The sequence below is a fragment of the Acanthaster planci genome, linkage group LG04, assembly GCF_054643075.1.
Source record: "Acanthaster planci isolate LZ-2023a linkage group LG04, COTS_SCS, whole genome shotgun sequence".
NCBI classification, from domain to species: domain Eukaryota; kingdom Metazoa; phylum Echinodermata; class Asteroidea; order Valvatida; family Acanthasteridae; genus Acanthaster; species Acanthaster planci.
The window spans coordinates 12,964,068-12,978,510 of NC_141780.1; the positions used below are offsets into that span (position 1 = coordinate 12,964,068).

Here is a 14,443-nt window from a genome sequence, read left to right on the forward strand (position 1 = left end):
ATATACCTGCTTTCGATCTGCACAGTATGTTGTTGTCTTGCCACGTGACCTCGTTGCACAGAAGCCGAGAGTCGTTTAGGATATCTCCGGAGTCTGTGTGTTGTGGGTTGGGGAGGGGGGGGGCAAACGGGGAGAGGATTAACCCCTGCACCTGTTGTACTACTCTCTGAAGTCTTACCCCTAATATGGCTGAATTTTGGTTGGAAAAAAATTACCGGTTCCTGTTTTCCAGATTGTGGCTCTTCTTATATGAATCGGCGTGATTGGAAATATGCATTATTCATCGGTAGTTAAGAGTTGAACTGCCCAAGAGACAGCGCGTTAAAGATTTATGGAATCGACATTTTCCGGAACAGATCAGTGACAAGATTTCTTTTATAAGAAGTGGTTGTTATGCCGGGGAATGGAAAAAGGTCAACTAAGAAATTCGGCGTTCGGTCTTTGTATCAGAAAGAAACAAATCGTTTAAATTCTGTGGTTCTTTATAAAAATGTTTATTAACTCTTTTTCAATAGTCATTTTGTATGAACTAATTTGCATCGTTTATTTCCTATTGGTTGCAAAATGATTACACCGGTTATAATGTTCGACATGTTGGTTTTATAATTAATAAACCTGACAGAGCAAATAACTTGTCTTGAAAAAGGTGTACAGGTATCAGACATTACCCGAAGCATTATTTTTCGCGTAGTTGTGTATCCCTCTCTTCGCAATGGAAAAGTCAACAACCACACGGAGCTGTGCCATATACTTGTTGGTAACACAGAGTATGGTGATTAATCATTAATTTTTCCAGAGCTCAAGCGCGATTTATGACAAGAATATATGAAAATCACTTCTGGCTTGATTGGCACCTAGTTTAAATTGACGCTCTGCTGTCACTTGGAACTGTAGTATCGGACCGGTGTACTGTGTGATACCTGTGTCTCAGTTTGACAAGTCAAACAATGCCAGCTTGAAATCGAAGTCCGAGCGATCAAACTTAAACTGCCGCGCTCGCCAGGGGAGTGGGTACATGGCCCGTTTTTGTCAGCCCGACACCGCGTCTTGTAACCAAGGGGTTGCCAACGGCAAAACGTGCCGGGTCAACCTAGCTTGGGAAGGTCCCCGATCTCGTAAGAGTCCGCACGCACCGTTGGTGGCTGGGAGCACCAAAGGCTACAGGTGAAGAAATAACCTGTACGAACTCCCCATGAATGGAAAAGAAAATAATCGGATTCGCTCAACACAAAAGAATAGACGGAGTTGTTTATGCCGCAAGCTGCAATTGGTTTATTGATTAAAAATTCGAAAATCGATACTGCCTGATCGACCATCAGCCTGTGAAATTTATATCCTCTGAAGAATTTCACTCGCCAGGCCTGACAATCTAGGATAACAAAAGGAATAATTCTGTTCAATGGGGAAGGAGTTTAGAGGTAAAATAATATTTTTCCTGAACATACAATACTGAAACCGTACACATGCACGCTTTCGCGTTCAGGACACAGAACAACCGCTTTTTAGGGACATGGGAGCAATAATGATTTCAGTAAACGAAAGTTTCAATATTCCTTGGACTTTTGGTACGTTTCAGTCAATGGTATTTAAGCACAAACTTATTTAAAAAGCACTTACATTGTTCCGGTGATGTAGTCGAGTACTTTTTGAGAACCAAGTTCTGTGCCAAATATTTACCTAGTTAGGAGGGAACAAAGCTGGAGTACATTGGCATTTGATGGTGCATACATAAAGGTAAGATTACAAAGCAACATAATGACTTCAGACCATCATTATTTGATTAAAATTAACTTTTCAGGAGAAAGTACTCGGCTGAGTACTTTCCGAGTACTTTTCTCCTTAAAACTTAAAAGGGGTTTAGCAGCAGTGGCGTATCCAGGGCGGACGGATCTTTTTTTTTCTTTTTTTTTAGTGTACAAAGAATACTTCATAAGTACGAAAGTGATCGGTATATTTCTGTATCAAATATTAGCACCAAAGAAAACAACACCCTGAAAAAAATCAAGGATGTCAGAACCGCGAATGAGGCTTTTGATTTTTTTTTTATCTCCCGACATCAGTGAATGGTCCCGAAGCCGCATTCGCTTACCCCACCCCCACACCAAAAGCTGGATACGTTGCTGTTTAACAGTGCTTCTTTGACGATTATTCTGGTGCTTTCTGCGCAATACTTAAATAATCTCTTCATCGCGAAGGTTACAAATGGAAATGCCGTTTAGTGCAATTTTACAGATGCCTATAATTATACAGGGGAGCAGGATTTCCCCCCCCCATACTGAAACTATTCATAGGGGTGTCAGGAGAACATACTGTCGGAGTAAAATGATGGAAGAATCCTTCGGGGAAAATAAAACCGGGGAATAACTGGGTTCATCTTTTTCCGCAAATTCCCTTGTAAGAAAAAAAATGGGGTGGCATTTTGGAAAGACAATATAAATTTGCTAAATTGCTTGCTAAAGGAAATTATGGATGACATGGCCGACTGTTTGCGCCCAACGTTAACATCCCCAGCGGTTGTAGTTTTAAGGGACCATGGCTTCTGAGGGGTATTTATACACTGTGGTGTTATTGGTTGTGCAATGTAAGATCTGTGTTGCTATGTTTAGCGTTTGATTTTTATTTCTGTGTGTATTCTGTACTTTTCTAATAATACTTAAATTCATTTTTGCAATTTTGATGTGAGGGCGCCTTTAGCTGAAAGGACCATAATTGTCACAGATTACAACAAATAAACGAAAAGGTACGCCCATCCCTTAGGCATTGACTTGGATGCTCTGGGTAAATGAACGTTACATACTGCATGCAACCAAGAGTAGCTTATTTTTACTTCACAGCAGATGCAGACCTGTCTACAATGATTCCAATGAATATTAAACCATGTGTTCTTATTCCTCCATGATTAAATAAAAGCCTTGTACGTTGAATATCCAGAATAGTCAGGAATTCATAACAACTTTTCGTCAAAGGAGGGCGCTATTCAGACAATTACTTTTTTATTGCGCGGTAGGGTCCAGTCCACTAATTCAAGCCCCATTGAAAACAGTGTAAAATCAGCACCGTTCAGGGCCCAATAGCATGCACGCCAACATCCCTGAGATTTCTGAAACACAAATAAAATTCTTGTCTGGTCACTTATCTTTCAATTTCTTTTCAATTTTTTGTGGGTTAACCAATTACATTTTTAATTATTCCCACAAAACAAAATCACCCCCCAAAAAGTGATTTTTCAAGTGGCAGCCCTCAACTTTCTCGGGCACTCAGGACCATTTTTCAACCGTAGTTTTCAGCCCTTCTGCCCTCATATGAAAGCTCAAAGACCCAGGGAGTTGATCCTGGCGACGATTTACACAATCTCACCATTTTAGGGGCCAAACAATCTCCTTTTTCAAAAGATACTGCGGGGGCACTTTTAATGTTAATGAGTTGGTCAGAAATTCTCACTTGAATTAGTGGTCTGCACCCGGTACCCACAGACGGGTACCCCGTCGTCGTTTAGTAAAAAGACACCTAGGCCTAAGTCCAGTCAGTCTCTGCAAAATGGCAGCAACATTTCATTTTGCGGCGGAAACGCCTCCTGATTCTATGTTTTCTGAGATCCAAACGTTGAATAAGTTTAACGAAGAGGTAAGATGGAAAGGGAATGTACCAAACTAGTGAATGTTCTCCTCTAGGTTGGATGGAATGTTACCAGCGTAGAGAGTCAAAATAACAAAATCGGTCATGTCGCGGTCGGTGTAGCCTCACGACACTCATACTCACCCTACTTAAGTTAATAATAATAATATACTGAAGTCAGTGGAAGCCTCTATCATTTGTGGAAGTGTGTAGGCCCGTTACTTTAGCCTATTACTATAAGTATTATTACTATAAATCATGTAGGTTAGAAGTCCGTGGTTGACCATGGCATGCTCATGATGATGGGACGTGAAGACGAGCCTACATGTATTTATGTATAATGTAAGGAGGCACATAGCGAGTGCAGACAAAAAAATTATGCCAACTTTACTCACACTATTTCGGCCTAGGCTAGGCCAAAAAAAAAATTCTGTTTTCGGTTTCCTGACCGACCCAAATTTCTTGGCGACCCAAGAAATTTTATAAATAAAAAAATAAAATTTTTATTGGCAAGTTGGAAAAATAAATTTGATAAATAATAATTAAATTAGTAAATAAATCCTGTTTATTGCAAATCACCTCTAAATAACCCTTTTTTCACATTAAAACGTTTTTATTTATATGTTTTCCTACTTACATTTGCAATTTTGAAAAGAAACTTCTGTTACTTTCAGGAGTTCCCTTCGTGTTTCCCTGTCGCAGTGGTGAGAAAACGTGTGCAAAGCTCAATTCATTAAAGCAATGCTGCCCTGGTTCCTGCCGCACCACACCCATGTAAAGAATGCCGGATGGAAATGTGGCAACCAGTCTATACTAATGGTGTCGTTACACTACTCCGGCCATACACGCATGCAACCCTACAGCTGTTTGTCAAAAAACTTCGATGTTGCAAGACGATTTCTGCACATTAATTCACAGAACTTAGTCTGTTGTCTGTGTGTGTGCATTTTCTAAGTTGACGAGTTAAATTTGAGTTTGTTTTGCTCATACTTGAAGCAAGCATACATGTACTTCTGCAAAATTTCCTGCCGCAGCACAAGGTTTATTGCCCACCCGTCTAAATGCATCAAGGATGCATACCGAGCGATACACAGACATTATTGGCCAGTTTGCCACCCTCATTACCTGACAAGTGTTGTGTATAGTGGTGTAAATTGTCGGTAATTCTTAAAAATTGTTGACTGTAGACATTTTTACATAGATTTAGGCAAGTTTTTATCCCTTTTTCAGTAATTTTTGATAGCTTTCATCCCCATTCATGACATTCAATCAGCACAAAAAAATTGATCCCCCAAAGAAACATTTTCAGACCTACCGACCCTATTTTGGGGGAGGCATGTAGTTGTCCTAAGCCAACATAAATTTGAAGTGTTGAGAGACTTCGGAAGTTTAATAACTTCTCAAGTTTTACTTGAAGTATTCAGCCAAGTTGGAGGTCTCAAGTTAGTTTTCAAAGAGGACTTTCATAACATGTATGACTGCTGAATATCTTGTACCCATATCTGCCTAGGCAAGACTTCCACATGGCCTGTAATCATTAATTTTTACCTGAACATGCTGAAGAGGTGTATCAGTCATCAGAAAATGAAATTTCCTGGTAGGTTAAGTTGTCCATGTGGCCCTCCCATGGTATTATGCTTCACCACAGATGTAAACAGAGAAATTCAGACTTTCAAAAAAGAAATCTCAACTGTATGAAAAACTTGTGTCAGTGATCTTCTTGTGGGCAATTTGTCCTGAACATTGCTTTGCACAGTATCACTTACTGTTGTGTTGTTTATTCACAGCAATTTAGTGAGATAGTTTCCATTGTTATTGCCTTCCTCTTGGAACCTGACAAGGTAAGGATTGCCTTGCGTATTACATAAGCTTTTTCACACTTGACAAACCTGGGGTTGATACAGGGTTGACAACTGGCAATGATTCACACCTGAAAATTTTCAACTTTGCGCTAACTCTGAGATTGACTTTAACCCGGGTTGAATTAAACCCTGCTGCAGAGCAGGGTTGAGATTTTTAAACCAGGGTTTGAAATTGTCCGTATTTGTCTCCAGGTTGAATTCACCCTGATAATCTCAGTTTGCACAAAACAAGTGTTGAAAAATCAAATTTTCAACCTAGATGGTCATTGGTTCATGGTTGAGTTCAACCTGGGTTGAGAGGCTGTCATGTGAAGAGGCCTTAAGTTATTTTTCATATATCCTATACACATACTTGTTCATTAATGTCAGTTACTGGACCAGTTTGGATCAGTTAGTTGATCTCATCTTGTTTAAGAAAACAATAATTGTGCTGTAACAATTTTCCAGACTGTTGCTGTTATGAAAAATATAACATTTTACAAAATTACACCAATAAAATATGAATAACTGCATGTATTAGAAAAAAAACAAAAATAAAAAGACAAAAAAGAACTGTAAAGACTTAAATGCCTACCCGTAAGGGAACCGAGAAAGTTGAGATTCATACATTAGTAGGTCTAGAGTAATTTTCAGAGAAGACAAGTCAAGATACTGGACCCTGGAGTCATTGTTGAAAACTGCTGATAGTTATTTTGAAATGCTTGAATGATGTATGAATCTGGTACTAGCTTAATGCAGCCAATAGTGGATTGATCTCTTCAAATGGTGGTTTTTTCACTTTGTGAGGGGATAATTTCAATTGTTATTTGAAACATTTTAAAAGCAACATGTGAATATCCTACTTGGTGCTTTTGGGGTGTTCTTGTGTGTGGGAGTGGGAACAAATCTCACATGGAGTGCAAGTTAAAATTGACACAGAGAATCTCATGTCAATCCATGTTTAATTTATACATGTAACTTCCAACCTGTGGGAGGTTGTCTTTAGAGCCCAGTGCTGCTGTTATTCATTGTCCTGTTTGTCCGATCTTATTTTTCTAGTCCAACCAGTTGATCAGCCAGCTAGATGATTTTGCCAGGGACCAGGGGGTCAGCGTCGCCCCACTGAGGAACATCGTGCGAAGCCTCATCACAATCCTCAATAGTGAGTAGGTCACTCAGAGTGACTGGCACGTAGAAAAGGAAAATGGACCAAAGTGCACTTTGTACCACTAGAATTCAAGCAGAATGGCACCGTGCTGATGACTGGCTGTTCAGCTATCTGCCAATTGATCTTTGTCTTTGTTTGGGGATGTCCGGATAGAAGGAAAGAAATGCATTGAAAGCAGGGGATCACACCCAAAGTCACCTTGCAAAAAATACTGGTGATATGGCATACCTTTGCAATAACAGGCATAACTAAGGCTTATGGAATTTTCTTTCTGAACAGAACAACCCCGTACCCTGAAACAACAAACAAAACCAAACCAATCAAAGCAGAACCCACGTTACCCAACACTACCCAGCCCAACTCATCACCATGGTGCAAAGCAGCAGCAAAACAGAACAGAACAGAGCTTACTCACATGATACTCAGTCTTGAGACAATATCTCCAAAGTAGCATTCCTTGATCCTTGTGTCTTGAACAGGAAGATCAAAAGTGAATATGTCATTTGTTTCCTGTTCAGTGGATTACTTTTGTTGGTCCCAGAAGGCTTTAGGCAACTACATTGTACAATTCGGAGTTCATTTTTATGCTTTGGTATATGCTTGGCACTTCATCCATGCTATACACTGGAGAGGAAAGTGCTGTCAAGGATGCTAGTTTTTTTGGGAGCCTCTCAAGCTACATGTTTTTGTATCGTTGGTCTCCCCCCCCCAAAAAAAACACTAGGTTTCAAAGCACAAAAACTTAACTATTTGACACATTTTTGAATCAGCGTGTAAGGTGAACCGTCGTGTATCTCTGTTCAGATGCAGTAAGAAGAAACATGACCCCAACGCAGCTGGAAGAAGATCTAGTCAGTCTGGGTAAGTGGAGAACTGTTAGATTTGTGTTGTGGCCAAGAAATATTTATGAATATGTAGGCCAGGTGTTGATGTTGTAGCTTGATGGTTCATAGAGGCAAGTCCTCTGAAGAGCTTTAAAAGTCAAACTAAACTCAATCCTCAACCCTCCCTCACTAAAGTTTGAATGTAACAATAAAGATTTTAACATCATTTTACCGAGAAAAGTTGTTCGTAATTATGACTGGAAAACTGCCACCACGACTTTAGACTGACAAGGATATAGCTTATAAATTCATCATTTTCCCATCAAAAATACAATGCCCCGATCTGGATTTAATGACACTGTCAATATTTTTCTTCTGACAGAACCATTGTAGAACACCCGATTTTTTCCCCAATTTTTTCATGAAATTTCTGTGACATTCCAGGACATCTTTTTTTCTCCCAGGATTTTTTTCCAGGATTTTCCATGACCTTTGGAGAGCCCTGTATGTGTACTTCACTGTAGATTGTAGTAATGAGTGTAAACAGTTGCATGGAACCACGTCTTGGAGTGTCCTTATGCTGTACACAAAATATGCCATACAGAGACGACGGTCTTATTCATCAAGTCATTTGACCTGGTGTCAGGCAGGTTATGTAAATAGGAAGTTGATATGCATTGTGGGATAGGCTTCTTTGATTCCCACATTCTGTCCAGTTCTTTCATCACTCATCGTGTTCCTAGCAGTATCTGTCTTGGCACATAACTCATGGTGATGTTAATTCTTTTAATACCTGTGCAGGCCTGTCTGAAGAGAGAGCAACTCATCTCGCAAATCAGGTACAAAATACTAAATAGGTCATTCATATTTAGGCCACAGTGTGCGCACTGTGCCTAATTCACCACAACTGACAATAACGCCTTGATAATTTCACTGAGAACTTGAACAGTAGTTACTGGGAAAATCTGTGTTCAAAACCCTCTTGAGGAATAGCTAAACTTGCCCTGTACAATGTATGCGTGGCCTACATGTACACACGTAGTAGAAATCTTGATTTTCAAGTTTCAGAAGCATGCCCCTTTAGGATGGCTCCTGTATCTGCGTATAGTGTGCCACGTAAAGAAACATCAGGATGGTTGCATAATTGATATACATGTAATATGGAAAATTCAATCTCGTTTTGATCAAATTTGCAGAATTTTCTTTGAGCATCATCTCTCATTAGTTACTGTCAATAAATATGATTGTGATTTAATGCACTAATTTCAGCCACAAACTTGATGACATGTGAGTGGGTTTGGATGACATATATCGGTATATATGACACAGCTATGAAGAAAATGTGATTTGATATAATGTAGCAATAGTGGTGGTGACCCATTCCATCTGTTAAATGTATTATTCTACTGATTATTCATTACAGCTATTCTTATTTACATATATATTTTAATTATGATTATTTATTTTTTACTTGATACAGTGGAAGTCGAATCTGATTGGTCTGTCAAGGACAGCAGTGGGGCAGACACTGATGATCAACCAGCTAGTGGACATGGAGTGGAAATTTGGAGGTAAATATGGTGCATTGATCAGGGATGTGCGTTTGCGGGTAATCTTGGAACTGGGTACCCGTTTTATGTCAATACCGGGTACCCATGTACCCTTAAAATGTAAAGAAAACTTTAAACGGATGGCAATGTGTGCAATTCCAGTGGACCATGCGCCTGAAACTGGGCTCTTTTTTTGTGCATAGGGAGTAACAGTTCTAAATGGTAGGAATCTCCCCCACTGTTTTATTAAACGAAACTGTTAGCTTCAGTTTGTAACAAAAGTACAGTAGCCCCGTCAATCTCTGAATTGGAGTTATGACTGTGGGACTGGGTTTTCCATTGGATCAATGATTTTTCAGCAATTCTGCCCTTCACTGTTTAAAGTTCACATACATTTTATACGTGGTATTGTTTACGGGTACCTGGGCCCCCAAAAAGAAACGAAGTTTTGGTCTCGACGGGTGGGTGCCCTTGTCCCCGGCACAGGCTTAGCATTGGTTATAATTTATTGCCCTTGTAGAGCTCTCTCTTTGACCAGCCTGTTCAATAGCTTGTGACTTCTCAGCATCATTGGCCTTTTAAGTCTTGAAACAGTAAATCACTCATTCCCTGCGGGGAACATCAAACTACTCAAATTCTCACAAAAAATGCTCCACTGTGCGCACTTTTTGGGGATCATGTCAGCCAGAGGAATGTGTGAGGCAGGCACATGGAGGGCAGCCAAGTTTACAAAAGCAGCATAGTGTTTACAGCAAGCAGGGGCCGTGCAGTGCCTAACGTGGATCAGAAAATGTGCGTTGTGCATGTATACATGTATATACCCATGTATTGTTGCTGAATGCCTTTGTACTTTCAATCGTGGAGTTAAGTTTATGGCACTCTGAAATGTTTGAAGAATTTTTCATTTAGCCTTTATTTCCAAATGGGATGTAAGTAGCAGTGATGAGATCTGTCTTTTCTTAATATCCTGAAATAGACTGATTGTGCCCGCTAAATAACATGACCTACAGTGAGTATCAATCCCATTGCAATGTACGTTTTTGAGTGTTGTTTACAAACAATACAGCCAAGTTAACCACTTCCTGCCGGGGACTCCGGAATCGGAGACGTATGATTTATATGTGTGGCCGGGGTCTCCGAACTCGGACAAAGAAACAGGGCCCTGTAACAAAAGACCGTACTCCAAACAAAAGACCAGGCTGCTGGGCATTACCAACATTTTTCACTCTCAAAAGTGGTGATAATCCAGCCTTGTTTTGAAACCGTATACCAGTGTTTGGGGCATTGAGAGCGAGCGGATTACCACTGGGGACAAAAGCTCTCCACCACCGCAGCAATGAGCCACACAGCACCGCTGCACACTAATCTGGCCCCTATTGAAAGAGGTCAGCAGTGCACTGAGCCAGGTTCGTGAACAAAAGAAAGTTACTTAGCACCGCACGATCTGGGCTCTTTTTACAAGGCTGCAGGCCTGGCTGAAATACTCGGGCATTAATGAAGGTCACCTGTCAACTTAGAGTAGTGCCTAAAGATTACTTTGTGCAGATATAAGTGACCGTTAAATTTAATGATGAATTTTTGAAGGATTTTGAAAACGGAAAAAATGATAATCATGCCTGCCCAGCATCATCAACATTGAAAAATGCCCTGGCATGAAGTGGTTAAAGTATAGTGCCCAGCACTTTGAAGTATAGTGCTTACCGTTTGCTTTATTTTTGGGAAATGAAACTTATGAAACACTTCCTTTTGGTGGACGCCGTGTTTGTTGATATGTATCACCCACTATAGGTCACATAACATTAGCGGACACAATTGGTCTATACAGAAATTGGGTTAAAAATAGGCCTATATGTTATGATTGTGTGATGCTGACTTCACTCAGGAAAGGCAATATTTTTGGTTGAACATGTTGAACCCTGATGAAATATAGTTCTGCACACTGTTTGGATAGTTGATGAACGTGGGGAAGAGTTGCACGTATGGACGCCAGTACTTATTCCCTGCAATGACCTATTAGCCTTTAAAAAGCAAAACCATGTCCAGAAAAGTTTACTTTAGGAGGGGAAAAAACAAGTTGTTTACTTAGAAAACACTTAGAATATTTAAGTCCAGTCTCATAGGGTTTGTGCACGGATGTTAAGTGGCATTCGTATATGGAACTCTTTTCTGACTGTGTCTTGCAGTAGTGAATGCAAGTGTGGTTCTACAGTTGATTTCTGTATTGATTCATTGACAGTGACAGCAGCTAGTAGTGAGCTCCAGCAAGTTGGCAGTACTTTCCTCCAGGTCAGTCTTAATGTCCAGAACCGTTCCTTCTCTCCTGCAATATTCCCCTCCCTGGGCACATTTTAGAACATTGAACTGGGAGTGGACTTCGGATAAATGATTTTGGACTTCATTATAAATGCTGTCACAGAATTAGCCAAATCTATTTGTCAAACAAGCAACGTCATCAAAGAACAACGCACCTGATGCCAAGGCCAGTTTGGCCATGTTCAATGTGTGTGAGCCAGCGTACATGGACGTTGATGGGGCTGACCTGCGCACAGTGATATTCTTGAATTGACCAATGACAGGTTTCATTCTGAGCATGCTCTGTTGCAATACTGAACATGCTCATCAGCCCCAAAGGACCGCTTCCTAGTCTTTTTTTTTAAACTCCAGTTCCAGTGTAAGTGGCAGAACTCCAAATTGTGTTGACTATTACAGAAACAAAAACAAAGGTATAAAATTCAACTATGTAGACATGTACTTTGCAAGCTGTGAAACGTGAACACCTGTAGTCATTGGCAAATGATGTTTTGCTTTTAGCACAGGCAGCATTACACGGCGATGCCAAGTCCTGCTGTAAAGCTGATATCTTTGTACTATTATTTTACCTCTCCAGATGAAGCTGGTTGTCAACAAGGGAAATAAGACAGAAAATGTATATATGGGTAAGCACAAAGTCATCTCAGGTTTTGTAGAAAAGCAAGCACAACCTGTCAACGTTAAAGTCTGTGTCTTGAGCAGTGGAGATGACATACTGGTGACTGGATCCCACAAAACGAGTCTGACGACCACTGTTTAAAATTGGCATTAGAAAGAACAATATGAACTGTTTCTGATGTATCATCAAGTTGGTTATTTTGATGAAAACAGGCAATTTATTTGATGAAAATGTTGAGAATTCTACAATGCAAGATTCTTAGAAGAAAGCACTACAGCACCGTAGATGGCTTGATTGATCAGTTATAGAGACAGAATGGTTGCCTGGAATATATAAAAGTCTTGAAACGTGTAATTAAACACTTTTTAAATTTAATCCAAATCTACGTGACCACCACAAATTCACTTAGTTCCTACTAAAACACAAAAGTGTTCAAAACTGTTAATGGTATGTACTACTCTCTAACTGGCCTATTTCATATTACGTGGATGCGCTAGCTTATCAGCTCCAGGAAAATAAACGGATGCCAAGATTCAGCAAAGTCATACAAATTGTCATGAAACATGAATTCTTGTTTCCTTTTTTGTCTTTCCAGAGCTTTCCTTGCCGCAGTTTTACTCCTTCCTACATGAGATGGAAAAAGCAAAACTCAGCCTGGAGTACTTCAGTTAGTATCTGAAGGTATAAGTAGTTTACGGAATCAACACAGTCCAAACCAAGAGCAGGTTATTAGATCTCCCATTAACTGGGATGTTGCACTTGTAATCAAGAAGAGCATTTACTGCTGTTGTCAATTCAAAAGTCCTAATCACTTGAGCCAAGAGTACTTGTAATTCAGTTTCTATCAATGCTGTATAATTTCTGTTTTTTTCTCATTAAAAACTGTTGTGAATGCATGACTTGGCATTGCACAGCAATGTTTCCGCTGTCTGTTGCCATTGTCACTAAATAGTGAATACATATGTTTTAAATTGTGGACTATGATCCTAAGTCGGTTAGTGAGTAACTCTCAGTCAGTTCTGAGCCTCTGTGGTTCAACAGGCGTATGCTTTATGTCTCCGGTTTCCTCTCTGTCTGCCTCGAGTTGAAATGCACCTTTACCAGCCAAAAGAGAAACAAGCTGGTGGGAAGTTTTTCAGCTTAGCTCTTGCATGCGCTTGGCACTCACACGTAGGACTATACATTCTGGCATAAATGAGTAGAGGGGGGCAAGTAGGGGTGAAGTGGCTTGCCCATGGCCACACAGTAAAGGCCAGCAGGTGGAGTTGAACCTCGTGCCCTCTCATCATGAATCATGAACCGTAAGCACCGGGCCACATTGCCTCTGTGGCCCCCCAGAATATGCATTTAGCTGAACTTTAGGCCATTTAAAATTTGCCTGACCGGAACCGTAATGCCATGCTGCGGTTTAGATTCAATGCAGCACACTATGTATTTATTACACACCACATACAGTCTTTGGCAGCTGTGAGTTGGGGGGGCTGGACCAAGAGAGGGCGCAATTTTCTTAGCAATGGAGGCTCCTGTGGTCGAAACTGAACTTTGCAGGTTCACAAATGATTATGAAATGCATGCCTTACGGTCGCATCAGTGCCAAACAAATGAGCACTCGAGTGCTTTTTTTTGTTGGCAGCGCACACCCAACCAACATGGCTCTTCAGTCGATGAAGGGGTGCTTCTGCTCGAGGCAAATTGCAGTCTGTGTAAATGTACCAAAATATTCCCTGTGTATTTCATTTGAATATCGCGAAAGATTGGACAAGACCAGCGGGGACTAGCTACAACATTTTGTCCCTTGATCAGGAGATTCAAATGTCAATTCCGACTACTTGTACACTGTACAAATATTTCATTGTGGTAAAAGAACAAGTGTTTGTGCACTGCTTCCAAAATAGAATCAATGTTGAATTTATCAAATGGATTCTTTATATCTACATCTTTTTTTTATAAGTAAAATATATTAAAACTATACACATTTTCCCATGTGTATGTAGTAATAAAGTAACACTGAGACAATTTTTTCGTCCATTGTGCAACATTTTATTGGTCTTTTTCCGACCTTAACCTGATAGTAACATGGAGTCCTTAATGTCTGCGAGCGTATAAGGTCACAAGAGTATGCTATTTGCATTTAACAAATACTACTTTGGAGTTTGACATCTTACATGTATATCTTGAAAGTATGCAGTTTTAAATTTTCAAATTTAACATGGTTAGTTCGGGAGATTCTGTGATTTTTTCGTCACCAATCACCAATGTCACTCGGGCTTATGATCGTATGTACATTGTTCTCTGTACAGGAGTAATAGCGTATAAGAAAAGTTAGAATGAAAGATGTTGCAGAAAGTTTGGTCGCTTAAAACTCTAAATGTAAAAATCATCACCAGTACAAAAATATATAAAAATTTACATTTGTTTGTATAAAAAAATGTTCAGTGTACATGTGCATTAAACTACCAGATGTTGACGTGAAAGATCTGCTAACTGTATTATACATGCAAGATACACGGTTTTCT

At 39.9% G+C, this 14,443-nt stretch overlaps 1 protein-coding gene across 1 annotated transcript; it reads left to right on the top strand.

The window, feature by feature from the left end:
- Positions 1–3,488: 3,488 nt before the first annotated feature.
- Positions 3,489–13,945, top strand: commd7 (COMM domain containing 7). Its single transcript, XM_022252134.2, has 9 exons — positions 3,489–3,624; positions 5,403–5,456; positions 6,516–6,618; positions 7,429–7,485; positions 8,250–8,287; positions 8,929–9,019; positions 11,235–11,284; positions 11,886–11,934; positions 12,523–13,945. Exons 1-9 carry the CDS (start codon positions 3,538–3,540, stop codon positions 12,597–12,599), a joined length of 606 nt encoding a protein of 201 aa, XP_022107826.1. The 5' UTR covers positions 3,489–3,537; the 3' UTR covers positions 12,600–13,945.
- Positions 13,946–14,443: the final 498 nt, after the last annotated feature.

Excerpts from the sequence above, each read along its gene's own strand:
- commd7 (XM_022252134.2), top strand. The coding sequence starts at position 3,538 with ATGGCAGCAACATTTCATTTTGCGGCGGAAACGCCTCCTGATTCTATG. Across the intron at positions 3,625-5,402 it reads TGAATAAGTTTAACGAAGAG|CAATTTAGTGAGATAGTTTC; the intron begins GTAAGATGGAAA and ends GTTTATTCACAG. Across the intron at positions 8,288-8,928 it reads CAACTCATCTCGCAAATCAG|TGGAAGTCGAATCTGATTGG; the intron begins GTACAAAATACT and ends TACTTGATACAG.